This window comes from Styela clava, chromosome 11 (genome assembly GCF_964204865.1).
Source record: "Styela clava chromosome 11, kaStyClav1.hap1.2, whole genome shotgun sequence".
NCBI classification, from domain to species: Eukaryota; Metazoa; Chordata; class Ascidiacea; order Stolidobranchia; family Styelidae; genus Styela; species Styela clava.
The window spans coordinates 2,573,461-2,591,213 of NC_135260.1; the positions used below are offsets into that span (position 1 = coordinate 2,573,461).

Genomic DNA, 17,753 nt, shown 5'->3' on the forward strand with positions numbered 1-17,753 from the left:
TGTAATAGTAGGGTAATTGAAGGTAATTTCGTGCAAAAATATTGGTATTGCATTGGTGGCGTCAAACTTTAAGTCAGACATGTTGTTTACTTTAGTGACATTAGTTTGATAACATGGCATCTATATGGTGTCACATTTCCGAGAATTGCCACGAGTCCAATACTCTAGTATTGGATATATTGTCTATAATTTATCTATAATCAATTTTCGTTACTTCAAATTTATTGTATTGCTCATATTAAAGTCAGTTTGTGCAAAATAGTGACATGGCATTGGTGCCATCGAACCATTGTTCATAGAATGGAATAAATTAAATTAGTGGCGTCGCGCCATGGCGTTTGTCGATGTCACACGTCAAGGACTGGCGCTAGTACTGTTTCATCCAATGGCAGTTTGATGATTCCGTGGCGTCTTGTTCAGTGCCACAAACGTATATTTTGTCCATGGCATATCCTTGTGGCATCATTACTGTGACGTTCTCTGAAGTCACGTCTCGGATGCCAACTCCTCTATTCGCTTCTTCAGCATCTTCCGATACATTTCGTACCTAATAAATAAGAAAACAATAATTATTCAATTGATTTGATTTTAGTACCTTGTAATTATTAATGAACACGCAGAGGGGTCACATTACAAAATTATTGTTTTGGCTGTCGTATCTTCGCATCGCAAATTACACATTTCGAGTTCAAATTCCATTCCCACACCTCACCCATGGCGGCCGATTCTTACGGCGTCAAGGAAGAATTCTTACGGCGCCCGATACTAAACCCCAATTTTTTTTTCCAATTCTCGGGTACACCTCTATATGTCATTCGGTGTACATCTCCGTATAACATTGGGTACAATAAAGCATAGTTGTGAATGATGGTTTTGAATGATTCTGGGTTGGACAGCGGACGCTAAACTCCAAGTTACCAGTCAGGTCAAGTCACTTGTCACCCGAGTGTTAGATAGATATTGCTCTAGTCTAACTTAAATCAAGTCGACAGCGTGTTTAATTGCGTTAAATACGTTTTGAAAACGTTTCATATTCATTGGAAATCACTTCTATAAATTGCCATCTCCCGAAACATGTTCCACATGATAGTGATAATTATTGCAGTGAGAGTTACAGTTGCAGCCTGTTATACAGGGTGTCCATAAAGTCCCTTTACAATTTAAATTTTGTTATGAAGTCAGTTCTCAATATATCTTAACCAGGTTTGTTGTTTTTTAATCAGTGATTGTTCAAGTATTTTTACTTCATTTAATACATCTGTGTAGACCAAACTGTATATGGTATCGATAAATGCTGCGATTTATTGATTAGCATTTAGGATAGGTTTTTAAGCTTGAGTTATCGCGACCAAAAGTTTGACTGAATTGAATCTACCATAACTATCAGTAGGGATTACGAAAGACTAACTAGTTAACTTTCCTTGTTCTATGCCTTTGTGGAAGTGGATCCGTGTGCGTGTAACGCAAGGATGCTGTGGCAAGGAGAAAGATAATTCTACTATTTGATTCGTCTTGCTGCACGCTAACACAAATGTATTTCTGGAAAATTTCGTCTTACCGGGGTCAGATTTCTTCAGACAAGCATTTTTCGACTATGATCCAACGTTACAGAAATACATTTGTTTTATTTAGAGTGCAGCAAGACTTCTGAATCAAATAGTCAGTCTACCAGCCTACCTTTCTTTCATTCTTTCTGTTTCTCTCTCCTCTTCTTCATTGAACTTTTTCACAACCATAGATAAAATGTTCAAGTCCAACTTGATATATTGAGCAACTTCACTTGAGATATCTCGATGCATATTTCGGTCCATGATAAAGATTTTACAAAACTGTTCGTTCGGACCGGATAGTACTCGTGTTATCAAAGGAAACTCGGAACGAGTGAGTTCACGTCGTTCTGTAAAAATGGAAGAATATTTTGAGGGCACTGGTTTTCAACCATTTTGGTGGATTGAAAACCCAAAGAAACATTCCAGAGTCACTTGGAACCTTTGTGCGATAGTTTAATTGTATTACGCGTAAAATCATCATCAACAGATTAATAAAATAAAATTAAAAGAGCATTAGAAGAATATTTGGTACTCTTGAAGTATGCGCACCAAGATGGCGCACAACCTGGACCCTAACCTAGTACACAACCTGAGTTCAGGTTGTGCGCCATCTTGGTGCGCATACTTCAGGAGGGCCGAATATTTGGTGCTCCCGAAGTATGCGAACCAAGATGGCGGACATCGGAACGTAACATGGGTAACAGGTTAGGGTTAGGCGATAATTTTTTTCCAATTTTCCTTATTTTAGTCCTATTAACAGTTCGAAGACTAGCCAAGAGCCTCCCGTAGTATTTATACCTGAAATTATGGCCTAACGCTAACCTAGTACACATATTACATTCCGATGTCCGCCTTCTTGGTGCGCATAGTTCAGGAGGACCGAATATTTAATATATATCGTTTTAGAAACACTGTTGAGCACATTTCTCTGAACCCCAAGTCGTGCGTCACGAGTCCGGGTCAAATTTGAGTCTCAAGAAATTTGAAAATTCCAGATCCAAGCCAACAATTGGTGCTCCCGAAGTATGCGAACCAAGATGGCGGACATCGGAATGTAATATGTGTACTAGGTTAGGGTTAGGCCATAATTTTAGGTATAAATACTACGGGAGGCTATTGGCTAGTCTTCGAACTGATAATAGGACTAAAATAAGGAAAATTGGAAAAAAAGTATCGCCTAACTCTAACCTGTTGCCCATGTTACGTTCCGATGTCCGCCATCTTGGTTCGCATACTTCGGGAGCACCAAAATAACATTCGAAATTAACAAAATACAAAACTGAAATCACATTTTTACTGGAGAAGGGAAGTCGCGGGGAACCAGGAATGGTTATCGAGCAGCGACACCCGAGACCCTCAGGACTCTTGAAACACACACGTTTTCCGCATGCTGTTACGGTTTAACTTGGAAATTAGAAATGTCAGACCCATCCCCCTTAAAAATTCCTGGCTACGCACCTGCAGATAGAGAGATATGACGGACGGTCGAGATCGCGTTAAAGCATTTTTTACTCACCTCCAGTTTCTTTGACAAGATACAGTGAAAATTCTTCAGAGCTGTTTTCAACGCGAAATTTATTGAGTAAATGTTTGATAACATCATCACAGCATGTTTTACTTGTGATCCGAACATTCGTGACAGAAGCGTAGTCTGGTGTGAATACTGAAGTCTGGAAATGTATAATAGTTTGTTGTTAAGTAAGGCCATGGTATTACTCGTTAGAGTTACATGTGTTGGCACCCCCAGTTACGGATCTTTTGTGCAAAGCCCCCAGCAAAAAACACCATCGTCACTGCTCAAAACGAGCTAACGACCAGCGTTGAATTTGGCATGCATTGAAGTTATGTAATAACGTAGTGACATAAATACATTTTTTGAAACAAGGGAACCCGTTGTTAATAAGTTCATTACGGAATAGAACACGTTCTGAAAATTTTGAATTTCATTATTGCAAATATGGTATAATACATAGCTAATCATATACGACAAAAAAAAAACGCTTGGCAGTGAAATTAACTACATTATCCATTACAGGGAGTCCTCGACTTACGACGTTGTTCCGTTCTTGAGAAGCGGTGTAACCCGAATTTTAGTGTAAGTCGGGACATTATACTGTACAGTACATAAATTACTCTATACATATCTTGTTGTATTGTAAAGTATGGTACAGTAATAAAATGTACAAATAATGCAAAAAGTACGATGTATATGAGGAAAACCAATGAGCCCAAAGCACTGATTTTCTTGATCACAATTATCCAGTTTAAGGGCTTAGATATTACAGTACAGAATTTTATTTTATATTTTTTCGGAAGTGCGTTCGTAACATGAAACAGCGTAAGTCGCGACCGTCGTAACCCGAGGACTCCCTGTACTGACATATTACCGGAGTCCGGACCGTAACCGGATATGTAACTCTGAACACATGCGAGCAACAAAATATGATATCACAATTAATAAATAAATAAAATAATATTGACGTCATAGTCAGTCTTTTGGTGAACCGTCCGTCAGTTCGAAAAAATACAGGAGTCAGGTACCTGACTACCGGTAATGATGATTAGCGTGATAACTTCTAACTAATCAAATTTAGTACTTGGTGGCGTTTAAGTTTGGTACGATTACACTATATTCAGGTAAAATGGAAGTACCGGTACCTGTTGGCATTATGGAAATTGTTTAGTAGCATTTCAAGCCTGCTTACTCGTCGTAGGCCTGTGGCCAGCTTCGGTTACCAGCGGCTCTAGTAAAACTGTAAATATCATTTTCACGTAAATTGTGTACGATTATTTACTGCTCGGAAAAAAATTGACTTGACTTGACCCATTCTTGTGCCGCAGCTGGCATTCCATTATGGAATTGTGAGGGTTAGACTAGGGGTAATAACTGGCAACTGAGGCTCAGAAAAGCACGCGGCGGGTGATTGCTGTGAATTGCTATCTACGCTGGTTTTTGGTAACGGCTAATTTGTAATGATCGCAGGCTAGCCTGCGCAGTCATTATCTACGTTTTGGAAGTGCAATTTGTAGAAGCTGATGTAGTGTTTGAAAAGTGTGGATGAACATACTACCATTGCTTGAATTTAGTTCCGATTCCAGAAGAAAGTGAGATATAGGTGAGTGCATTTTTATTTGTTATTGATCCAGCACCGCCTGTCTGTTTATTGTAGAAATTTTGACATCTAGTGTTCCACAACAGCACAAGTACTTCTAGTGTACGTCATATGCCGCCCTAATTTTTGATTGCGTCATGTTAAGGGTACCACGCTTATTAGATCATAGGGGTTTAGTTCAGTACCACAAGTACTTCTAGTGGGCTTGTCATAACCATTTCTTTGCGTGTTTGTGTGGTTATCCTATGCGCCAATTTATATTCCGGCATGTATTGACTTTGAAGCTTGGGATATAGCGATGTAATCCTGTTTCAGTCTGATAAAGTTTCATCAAATGTTGGTAAATGTAAGAGTAAAAGTTATTGATATTATTTTCAAGTAAATTATACTGTTTATTTTTTGTTTAATTTTAGACTGTTATAATAATTTTATACGTGGTAGATATCGCCACGCAAAAACCAGGCAGAAACTAGTTGACGGTAAAAAAGCGCAGCTTTCTTTTTAGTGCAACTTTGAAATACTTTCTGGTACAATAAAATGATTGTTTTGTATTAGCAATTCAATATGCGACCGGAAATTCTTAAATGTTAATTGTTTGAGCATATTATGCTTGCGCCTTGATATGTTAGTTGGGAACTGTCTAGCAGGGCTACTCAACTATTTTCGTCAAATTCGTATACAAAATTAAAAAACTATCGGGGTCCGGTCATTCCGAGAATATATCTTAACTATGTAAACAAAATTTCGAATGCATCGTTTGACAAAATAAAGGAGGAATTTTTATTATCGCGCTTCGGTTCCGGTATGACAAGATTCTAGTAGTGTAGCTGATCGCATGAGATATTGTAAAAGGTTCCCGTACATTTGAACCCACGTACATTTGAACCCACGACAATTGCACCTGCATATATTGCACCTATGGAATTTTTTGTTTTGTTTTGCGGATATTTGAACCCATACTAACTCTAACCCATGGGTTTTAGCCCCGTATATAGATTGAACCCGCGGATATACACATGGGTTCAAATGTACGTGGGTTCAAATGTACGGTCACCATTGTAAAATATTCGCCCCCATAGGACCATAATATATATATATGTCTTCTAGTGACTTGCAGCTGCGGTCCAAATTTAGCTCTCGAACAGTCCGGATTCGAACCGCGGTCCGCCGGTTGAGTAGCCCTGCTATAAAGTATGAGACCTATTTTATTCGTGTAACTTACTTGATGATTGTAAGCATGACCATTGATCGAGAATCTTTTTTTTCCACTTTTGCTTGATAATCGTTTCCGCAAGATGACGCTCTTTTGCCGTAGAAGCCCATCACTGTCCTCTGTGTTGACGTGAACTTTCTGACCTCCTATTGCAAATAAATTTGTGGTAGTTGTTAATATGATTAGGTAAACTAATATATAAATATATTATGTTTATTTTTGCATTGTGTACTATTGGTACCGGTAGCCCGAGTGTGATGGTAGCTTGTATTGCAATGTATATTAGAACGTTGAATGGCGAAAAACTGCATATATTAAAAATATTCAATTACAATATATTATATCGATTCAAATCAGTGTACTATTCAGTTATTAAATTAATTAAATGTAACAATATTATAACACGCCCATTAAGCCACAAGTGCCGCTGAATAAACTGCAAAAAGCTGCAATGAAGTTATCGTTGAATTGTTATTTAGCCCAAATGAGCTGGCATAATGAGATTAGAGATTTCGTCTCAATCCACTCAACATAATATGTAACAAAAATAAAACTGCTAATAATTTAAAGAATATTGATTTTATTTTACAATAAAAAATCATTTAACATATAAAAACATAAACCAATAAGAAATAAGCTTGAAAATATATCTCAACTGCAAGGCCACTAGTAACTTCTCACAAATATGTGGGCTAATATGAAGCCGGATATTTAAACCGTAGAACCATATGGCACAAAGCAAATAAATGAGTTAAAGTTGAGCATAGTTGTAGCATGCTTGCACTCAGAGCATGCATACAGACGAGAGACGAACAGTAGTTACACACACCAAATAAACAGTTAAACTACTAGTTCTCAACAACAGAAAACAGAAAATTTTCAAACGAGCCACAAACCTATTAAAAAATGGGCGCTCCAGAAGTATGTGTACGAATATGGCGGTAACTAACCTATGTATATTCATTTGGCTAAAACAGACGAGTTTTACTACGAGTCCCCGAGCTCGTAATAGAACTAAAATAAGGAAAATCGGAATAAAATTATGGCATAACCTTAACCTGGTACACATACTACGGGAGTACCAAAATAACTGAGTTTTTAATAAACTTAGTTAAATTACATAGTAGAACCAATGCTTGATGATGCTGTTTTTGCTACAGGGTGGCAATTTTTATTCTAAATATTAAAGTGAAATTGGTTGTTTTCGCGGGAAGAATTTTTTGTTTTTCTTGTAGTTTTTTCATTCTATATGAAAAACTTAACAGGTCAAAAAAATTGCGCAGCGAAAAATGGGCCTTGAAACTGAAAGAATGATTGACAACCACTGTATTTATATAACTGTTAACCTAACGGGTTTTGTGTTAGATTAATATTAAATTAAATAAAATGCACATAAAAGAATAACATAACAAAACTTGAACCAATAAGCGTGTTCAATTCTCGAGTCACTCGGTTTTGAAACAACCCTCTAAGGCGCTCGTTAAAAATGTGAGAATGTTTTTTGGATCAGTTAAACGCGTTGTAATACAAGGTTTTAATTATATTCCAAAAAGCGAAACCTAGATTCCCAGAATACAATCATACAATCAAGCCCAACCTCTTGACTACCGCTAGGTCGCGCGAAAGGATTATTTGCAAAATGGCCGATGACATATACCTAATATTATACCAATAGGTCAGACTTTGCGTTGGAGTCATTTGCATGAAACGTTTTATGACAAAAGTATTTTTTTAAGGTTTTTCCTATGCATTTATTCACACCATAATTCACCAGCTAGTTAACATAACATATCGCCGTAGACCTCCACCTAAAATAAATTATGTTATCATTAGCTTTCTGGAGAAAGTATTTTCTATTTTGCATGCACTGAATAGTTGACGCAGAACTCTTTGTACTCGAGTAATTACTGGGAAAAATCCGATTTTAACAAGAACAAATAAATCACGAGCGACATCTAACGGCCAGTCACATACACAAAATACTTGACCCATAACTTAATGCACTCAAGAGGAGAGCGAAATTAGAGACGCCCTCATACAAAGCAACAGAAAAAAAATCACGCGCGACATCTAACGGCCGTTATCGACTCTCCAATCAAAGAATTGTCGATACACAAATAACGCAAATTTGATTGATTCGTTTGTAAATTATTTAATTATTAACAAATAATTTACCATTTCTTAATCGCAAAGCCATTCTCCTTCTATCATAACTTCGATGACTGGTTTCCCCAAGAATTCCATTTTCGATATTTATAGTAACATCACCATTGCCTATTGCAATAAAAATATTGGAATTAACGCCGTTCGGAATTCACATAATTTGCGCATGCACGGTTATGGAAATTTTAATTGTGCTCCGGAACACGAACTCAATGGCGCATAGGGATGGTCAAAAATGCGCTTCCCTCTTCAAAATTATTCAATTCAAAACCAGAAGTACCAGTACTAACTTTTATAATAATCCTAAATCATTTTCGAGGGAAGTCCACTTTGGTTTATACTCTGGTCGTAGGTGTTTGGGGCAATTCATTGATAAATGCAGAAAGACATAAATTTTTTGTCTCTCGCCGTGTGCGCTAGAAACTGCATTTCTAGACTAATAGACATTGGCGTGTTAAAAACCACAAGTCTTCAGGATTATTTTGATATTTCCTGTAACCTGTGGTTACATAAACAACTCCAAATACTCCTAAAAGTGTGGCAGTCTACCCAATCTCCACGCACTGAGTTTTACCAAAATGGATCACTCACGTTGAGTGTTGCGTAGATTGAGGCATTCTAGGAAAATACGCTGAACAATATATGCCGCTCGAGCTTCGGGTTTGGTACTAAAGTACTAGCTGATAGAAGATAGTTTTCTGTATCTCACCATTTGTTGGAGTTTCTCCGATTGTTCTTGGTCGGCTCAATTTTTTCCGCATTATCGTTCCGCTCAATTTCTCATTCTTCATTACTATGTTGACGCTGTGAAAAACAAAAATGTTACATAGTTAGTTCAATATTGCTCCAACGCAGGCTTGTTGCAAACCTATTTCGGCGCTTCAGAAGTATGTGTACCAATATGGAGGTAACTAATTTTGTTTGCCTATTTTACATCAAGTTGTGTAAAGGGACTGAAACCTATGGCTAGGGGTATATTCAGCTGACTAACACAGACAGTCCCCGAAATTGTGATATAACTAAAATAAGGAAAATTGGAATAAAATTATGGCCTAACCCTAACCTGGTACACATGCTACAAAAGTAACCTTATTTCAGGGTCGCCCGTACCCTTACTGAGAGTTCACTTCTGAGTGAGTGACGTGACATTACTTACAAGAAATTTTTTTTTCTATGAAAACCCAAAAATTCTTAGGATCGACGCCCAGTCAAAAAAGGGTGTTCGGAAAAATTGATTGGAATTAAAAATAGGCATCGTGTCCTATGAGTTTGAAGATTAAAGTCCGGGATAGGAGTGATCAAGTCTTCATCAATCCATTTCGTAAAAGGAAAGCATACTGTAGCAAGAGTACAGAGTACTCTTATATGATTTATTTTTTAAAAGCGAGTGGATTACAGATAATGACAAAAATGACTCTTTTCGCCGAACCAAACAAAATTGTAAGAACATAAATCAATGGATAATTTTTTCCATGCTCTAAAACTGAAGACAATTTTTTGAGAAGACATGAAGCTAAATAAATATATTTGTAAGATTTGATCTTGCCAGCCCTATTTTGCATATTTGCATTTTTAAACTTTTCCTTCATTTCATTATTTACGTTCCATCCACGTATTTTTACGGTGTTTTTTGAATAAAACATACTTTCGTCTTACTATCTGTTATTTTCAGCTTATTGGGGCCTGGCTTAAAAAGTTTGAAAACCACTGTTCTAAAGGGGATAAACAAAAGAAATGAATGTTACTTTTCTTCTTTTATTGGTTCCCCAGTCGTTAAGACTTCAAATTTTCTAACAGCTTCCGCTTGTATGTCTTCTAGTTGACTTTGTGGACGGATCTTCACTCCACCATCTGCCATCTAAGTATTAGAGAATGAAGGATAAATCGCAAGGTTTTATTTGTTCTTCCAGTAATAGCCGGCGAACGTTTAAATATTTATGGCGTTTGCTTAAAGCAGGACTATCTTATCGCGACTGAACGGAATGATTTTAGAAACTAATTGAGAAATGGTGTGCAATTACTCATACAGTATTATCGACGTGGTTTTCGAGTTGAACGCATTTTGTTGGTACGAAAATCGCAAGTTAAATATATCGAGTTTGAATCTCACGCTAACCACCTCACCCATGGTGTAATATTGCGGCCCGCGGGCCAACCCACAAAGAAAAATTGTGCAACCCGCAGAGAAGTGCCCATTTTGAATGTTGTGCGAAACGAGTTTTTGATTTAGTTCAATTTGGCAAGTGCGAGTAATTTCCAATCTCTTTGCGTTGCCTGATTCTAATTCATTATATATGCCTAATGACGTTACAATGCCTTTTTGTGCCTGCAACTGTACCAGAAAGCATAGGTTAAAGCAAGTTGCGGTTTCAGCCAGTTATTTGTATCTGGCCCGTCTGTATCAGAGGTTGCACACCCCTGGTGTAATATATTGGATAGGCAATGCAAAACCGGAGAGGGTCCCTTCTTTAAAAAAAAATTTGCAGCAATTTATAAATAAGTTGGCGATTTTAAGAAAACTTTATTCGAGGGAAGTCTCAAAATCTGTGTTTATAAAGTGAACTGGGTCGTAGCGAAGGCCGAAGTAGCAAAACATATCTGAAATTGTCACTAAGGTATATCATTTTCTAAATAAATTGAAAAAAAATAAGGAATTGTCAACAGTGACCAGAGCTCCACTCGTCCTAATCCAACACCGATGACTACCAGCAGTATTTAGAAGGCTGGAGTCATCGACTCGAGTATAGAGTACTCACTCACCTGTAATCGAATTGATCGTTTCAATCCCCAATAAATATTTAACATTCCATCCACAAGTAGGTTGCCAGATTTATCCTGTTTCCATTTGAATTGTAATGCTGATCTTTCTTCGTAATATGTATTGTAGTCTCGAAGTCGACCAAGGAACGGCTCTCTGAATGTAATTTTTATTTTGAGATTATAATTTAAATTGAGGGAATATTTTGGGATACTTTTCCGCTGTACCTTACAATATTTCGAAATATTCAAACGAATTTCGACGTTGTATTCCAATCCAGTATGATATCATCGAATTTATTTTAGCATCGAATTGCTATAAATAAAGTAGCAATGAATTGGCATCGTACATCCTGGCACTTTCCGCCATTTCGGGATAGGATTTTTATATTTGTCCTAGGGGAGTGGGAAACCTATAAGTTAAAATAATAATAAGGCGAACCACGGGGTGTTGCCTGGCCATCAATTTTTGACGGGTATGAAAATATTCAACTAATTATTCGTTTAGGATACATGGGCTTGTTTGCTCCTTTCCGTCGATTCACAAATTTTATCCTCAGTTCCACTTTATATGCCTAATTGTTCCACATATTTATGACTGTCTAAAAATAACTTAAATTACTTACACAGGCATTGTCCTGCCTTTTCCTATTTCAATTTCTTCCATGATTGTCAGTTTAAATTTTGCGTCAGTTTTAGTCCGTTTCCGTAAAGTACCGTCAATTTTCTTAGAAGCAAATTTAGAAAACCTTGAGGCAATAGTAAGAGTTCTGTTGCGTGCTGTAGACCCGGCTTCGGGACTTAGTGGCGGATCAGATTTAGTCTTTTTTAAAGTATTTTTAAAAACTCTGGGACTTAGTTTCAAAGTTGTCGGCGATTTGTTTTGAGGTTTGAGTTTTTCTTGCGACGGGTCAGGAATTAGAATGTCTGATACTGATTTTGGTCGCTGTTTTCGTTGGGATTTGACCCGGGGTGAACCTAAAAATAGATTCGATATTGATAGTTCACGTCGTAACTGTACCCGTGGGGGACCCAGCAAATCAGAAGTCCCAAGATTTCGTCTTAAAACAACCGGTGGATGGTCCTTGAGTAAGTTCGAGGTAGAGCGACCACGTTTAACTGGGGAACTATCACGAAATAAATTTGATGAACTTGTTTTCTCTCTTCTCAATCGTGGATGTCGTTCGTATAAATTCAAAGACGATGGAGGCCGAAGTAAATTAGTGTTTGATAGTTTTCTTGCTAATACAGGCGATGAGTTATTTCTTGGACGTCTGTCGATGTACTTTTCATCCGACTGTTTTAAGTCATTTGCTGAACGACTTTGAGTTAATCTGAGAAGTGATAATCCACGTTTTAAGTTCGAAGGTTTCTTTTTATTCAGTGATTGTGAAGTTTCTTTGATAGGTATATCCTCAATTAATAGATCCGGTAAAGAGTGACTAGGAGGTTCCTCTTTGGCCAAGAAATATGGTTCGGCAACTTCTGAAACTGAATATAAAGGAAATTATTTCTTATCTAGCAAGCAGTTCATAGTAAATTGGCCTTTTAATTATATCACAAATCGAGGATAATATTTCATTGTGGCGGAGAAGGCGATATATTTAAATTATCGAATGCGTTGAATATGTCGTACCATCTTTTAACAACATATGCAAATAAAGAGTGACTATTAAAGTAGCAAGGTTATTAGCGAAGTTATCTCGGAGCTGGATTAAAAAAAAATTTTAATCCTGTGGCGGGTTTTGAGTCTACATTTTTCAAACCCCGAAGGAGTTGGCAACCTACCCCCGGATTTGAATATAACTTTTCCCACAGAGAACTAAATTTGCACACACACATGTATATGAACTAATTCCAATCCTCAAACATTTACTCAAGTTACTATTGCGCTATACGGAGGCAAAAACCCGTATGCAATAAGCTATACTGTATACTAATGCGATACTTGTGCGTCAACTGATTGCAATGATATATCCAACTACAGCATAACATACCCGAGTTGCTTTCCTTTTTAGTCGGGCTGTCGTCTGTTAGTAATTCAGATGATGAATTAGTTGCTTCCTGTGTGACGTCACTATTCTCTGATTCTTCTCTCTTCCAGAGTCGTATTATAGACGTAACAAACCGTTGATAAGCACCCTGTGATATCACAATGATCGAAAAAGTTTATATCATCTTCTGATATATTAGTGTTGCATAAATTTGCCTCAAACAGATGTTGAGCAGGCACTCTCTGATGATTGCAGAGTTGCCATGCTTTTATAGCGCTGTGTTTTTTCATGTTGGGCATAACCTGGCCAATAAAAGCATGGTGAATCAATGGGCAAAGACTTTGGGCTAACGCCTCTAACCTGTGGCTTCAACGAAGGACTGTATAAAACAATTTCACGAAAAACAATTCTAATCATACTGAATCGGCAAACTTTCAGGTTAAGACCTAAATTACTAGCATGCTTGGTGAGTGCAATCTTAATATCACTAAAATTTTCTCACTCGAAAGGTGTGTCTTTATTTAAGGTTTCGAAACATGCCCTAAGAATCGATATCTGAACGAAATAGCTGACAAAAATACTTGATAATGTAAGAACTGATGGTTCTTGCTAATGGTACTATTATAAACATTCAATCAGTCTCAATATTAGTATAGCCCTCGAAATCTTCGCCTCTTGATATATTTGGATTATTTCGAGTGACACCAACTAAGTTCTAAATTGACAGACAACAGAACAGCCAACATAGCATTGACTGCCCCATTCATTTCAGGCAACAGCATTTTAATAAAACATTCGAGAAACCTCAATATATTATGACTTTCTGCCTCCAACTCTTGTTTTCTATTTCAAAGCATGGCATTACACTAAATAAACGCGTTTCCCGCTAAAATGAAGCAAACATTTACGTTCCTTTGGGAATACGTCCTATCAAAATTTTATTTTCCCACGAGATGAAACACAAATTATGTTTTTGTTTGTTTTGTGCGATGACATATTTTGACTTGAAATTGCTGCCTCATTTTATTTTAATATTTATTTGCTCTTATACGCTCTTTATTCCGAACAAGGCTCTGTATAAGCAGCTACTGCTATGTGTGAAGATACTGCAGTTTGAAAAGACCGGAGTCCTTGCCCACCTTATAATTTGCCTGAGTGAAATGGCGGGAAAGGGATTTGAGTCGAATTTTGAAACCTGCTATGCTAACATAACCAAACCATTAGACAGTTATTTTTAAACTTTTTTTTTTGTGGCCCACTTTTGTTAGACAAAAAATGTTGTGGCCCAGTAACTGCCCATGCAAAAAAAAAAAACTACAAGAAAAATAAAACCAAATCCTTTTCGTAAAAATAGACACATCCACTTTAATAATTAGAATGTGAATTATCACTAGTAACAAAAACAGCATCATCATTCATAGCTACTACAATCAAAGTTTAACTGATTTATCTGTACTTCTGAAGTATGCGTACCAAGGTGTCGCACAACCTGAGTTCAGGTTGTGCGCCATCTTGGTGCGCATACTTCAGGAGGTCCGATTTATCAATACCTCGAGCTTTTTTTAATAGGGTTGTGGCTTATCTGAAAAGGTTTGTCTGGTCCAGCAGTGGGCCATGGCTTACTGGTTGAGAACCGGTGTACTAGACCCACAGAAATGAGATAATTTTACTTTTATGCTACACGCCCTATCACAATACGCTAATACTATTCAAACACTGTCGAGTTTTTTGGTACAGTCTGTATAGAAAAGTGTATTGTACTAGCATGATGCTGACTACTGGTAAACAGTCTTGTTAAGAACGAATAACCCATGAAACTGTATGAAAACCAGTATATAAATTCTATGCACATTCACAATCGATAAATTTTACATCTCTTATTTAAATACCAACTTTAAATACCAGCAAGCAAACTAAGACTCTGCTTTGTACAAATAAATATTTATTTTCTGACTGAACAATACACAAGCGCGAATTTATCGATTATGAAGTGTACCGCTTTGGTTAAAAGCACATATATGAACGAATGGCGGCCTACTTATGACCTGAAAATGCGATTGGCAAAAGTCTCAATTTCAATGATTAGTTTCCGCAATTATGTTATAATACAATACAAATATAACGTCATATTCCACTATTTATATCTGAATGTTCTGAGATCGAAAGTATGATACGACAGTTGGCCGCTTTCTGTCTGCAAATGTCGAAAGTGAAAAGAATACTGATATTGGGGTTGCAAGCTGCCACACCGTCGCACTGAAATCTAAATGAATGGTATTTTAAATAGGTTTGCTCGAAGCAAGTTACCGAGTATTGAACTAAAAGTGAAAAGATTATTAATAGAACAATTGTAAGTTTGCTCAAAGCAATGTCCCAAACCCTCAACTAAAACTGGGAAAAGTACTGATGGAAGGGTTGTAAATTTGCTCAAAGCAAGGTGCTAAGCCCTTAGCTAAAAGTAGAAATAGTAACGATAGAAGAGTTGCAAGTTTGCTCAAAGCAATGTCCCGAGCCTTCAACTAAAAGTGGAAAGAGTACTGGTAGAACAGTTGCAACTTTGCTTAAAGCAATGTCCCAAACTTTCAACTAAAAGTAGAAGAGTACTGATAATAGAGTCGCAAGTTTGCTATAAGCGAAGTCCCGAGCCCTCAACTAAAAGTACAGATTACTGGTAGAACAGTTGCAAGTTTTCTCGAAGCAAGTTCCCGAGTACTCAACTTGAACCAAATATAGTACCGAGTTGAATTCAATTTCCAACGCACTGTCAGCTATTTATAGGTTGATTCTCGTGTCATAGATGTTAGTAGACAGCAATTGAGATACATCGTAGGCCCATTCTTAATCGTAGATAATCGCACGTTTCCTGTTTGATTCTATTTAGACACGTCATTGTATGCAAAATATTTTCCAATAAAACATAAATAGCGATATGATGGATGCACTGCTGTTAAATGATTCCAAAATTTACCGATAATTACTGACACTGCCTAGTTTTTCTATTTCGATTCCTCTATCGATTCCAAGAACATTTTGTTAATCTGTATATCATGGCGATTTTTTATGATGGCTAATGTTTTACAAATATTGTTTTTCATATTATTTTTCACATGGCTACGAGACTAGCAGTCGTTTTAAATGTTTTGATTGCATTCGATTTGAATTACATCAGAGCTTTTAGTAACTGAGCATTAAGTTATAATATTTTTACAGTTTTGGAAATTCCATTGCGTAAAAACCAACTTTTGATAATGGCTCGACTCTGTTCAAAAGCAAATTTATGCAAAGGTCGGGCGGGGTTTGCCTATAGTCAATATTCAAAATCAAATCTTCAAACACAAGCATGTTGTTGCTACAGCACCATACAAATTATGCGATTTTATTGACTAGGAAAAACGTCAATGGCGCTCCAGAAGTGTGTGTACCAATATGGAGCTGACTAATTTTGTTCGCCTACTTTACATCAAGTTGTGTAGAGGGACGGAAGCATATATTAACTTGGCTAACACAGACAGTCCCCAAACTCATAATAGAACTAAAATATAGAAAATCGGAATAAAATTAAAGCCTAAACATAATCTAGTACACACATTACTGTAGTACTTTCAACTCTATGGTAAGGACGTTTATCTGTGGTAATAATGGTAACAGCGGCTAGAAGTCCAGACGTAATTACATCTGGATTGCAACTTTAAGAATCCAATATCAACCCGCATTTCGCAATTAATGACCTAAGTATTGCCGGGCCGGAAATATTCGTTTCCGCTGCTCATGTAACAGTGTCTGTTTGTTAGGTGCTTGTTTAGAATGAGTTGTAAGAACAAGTGGTTCCCAACATTTTTTCCAAGCGACCCAATTTTTTTTCTCAAATAAATTTTATATCATCTCGCGACCCATGTATAAGCTCAAGGATATAAGGATATGCTAAAATACTAGGCGGTATGTAATGCTTATGCCTTCTATGGTCACATTTTAACTGACTAATTTGAAACAATCATTTTTACTTCAAATTTATTTTCCAAAAAATTAACTCAAAAGCGAGAAAGCTGCGCATATTTGCGATAAGCGAGTTTTTTAAATCGCGACGTGGCTTTGCATGAGCAAAACACAGCAGTTGCTAAATTTTAACGCTGTGACACTTCACACATATACAATTACTATTGAGCAACACTTCGAATAAAATAGAAAATAAAAGCAGTAACTTTTAGGCCTTGGTTGAAAAAATAAGCGAACCAATCTTTGGTTCAAAAAATTAACTGAGTTATAATTAAATGTCTAGGCCAGTGGTTCTCAAATGATGGGGCGCGTTCCACAAGAAGGGCGTAGACAATTTTTGAGGGATTGTGAAGCTAATTAATGGGGCTGGGCACTTTCAAATACCTGATGATTTCAGAATCGAATCGAATAATTTTTTCGAATCGAATCTCGAATACTTGGAAGGTATGAAATTGTATGTAACTTTCGTATCATTTTAGGTCCTCCAGACACATAAATTACTGAAAACATAGAATACATCACTGACAATAAAAAAAACACGTTTTCATCAATACCTCAATACAGAAAAGAGTCATATGTCAGAATTGTGTTGAAAAAATATGGCTTCAATAAAAAAAATTGAGAAATTTACCTCCACCATTGGCGAAAAGAGTAAAACAAGATGGCGGCGATTCGAAAATTTGCTCTTAACCGACTCGAATAATATACTATTCGATTCGAATATTCGATTCGAAATGCCCAGCCCTACTAATTAATAATAGATTTGATCTTGCCCGCTTTTTCTGGATATTTACATTTCTTTATCTTGAATTTTATGTTTCATACACATATTTTCAACGTTTTTATTTTTTCAAAAAAAAAAAAACGGTCTAGGCTATATCTTATATTATAACTTCTGCGGCAGTGGTTCCCAAACCCCTTTTTCTAGCAATCCAAATTTTTTGAAAAATAAATTTGAAAATAAAGGATA

General features: G+C 36.7%; 1 protein-coding gene across 2 annotated transcripts in view; it reads right to left on the bottom strand.

Moving 5' to 3' along the window:
* Positions 1 to 352: 352 nt before the first annotated feature.
* The window catches only part of LOC120347794 (uncharacterized), a 31,010-nt gene continuing 13,609 nt past the window's right edge, over positions 353 to 17,753 (bottom strand). Inside the window, exons 2-11 of one of the 2 annotated variants that reach the window (XM_039417893.2) lie at positions 12,794 to 12,938; positions 11,423 to 12,287; positions 10,800 to 10,953; positions 9,785 to 9,897; positions 8,749 to 8,843; positions 8,052 to 8,150; positions 5,886 to 6,022; positions 3,067 to 3,220; positions 1,678 to 1,897; positions 353 to 547 (exon numbers count right to left, since the gene is read on the bottom strand). In XM_039417893.2, coding sequence (XP_039273827.2) covers positions 487 to 547; positions 1,678 to 1,897; positions 3,067 to 3,220; positions 5,886 to 6,022; positions 8,052 to 8,150; positions 8,749 to 8,843; positions 9,785 to 9,897; positions 10,800 to 10,953; positions 11,423 to 12,287; positions 12,794 to 12,938 — 2,043 coding nt within the window. In that variant the 3' untranslated portion in view covers positions 353 to 486. The remainder of the gene's footprint in view (positions 548 to 1,677; positions 1,898 to 3,066; positions 3,221 to 5,885; positions 6,023 to 8,051; positions 8,151 to 8,748; positions 8,844 to 9,784; positions 9,898 to 10,799; positions 10,954 to 11,422; positions 12,288 to 12,793; positions 12,939 to 17,753) is intronic. The other variant, XM_039417894.2, reaches the window with a different exon arrangement.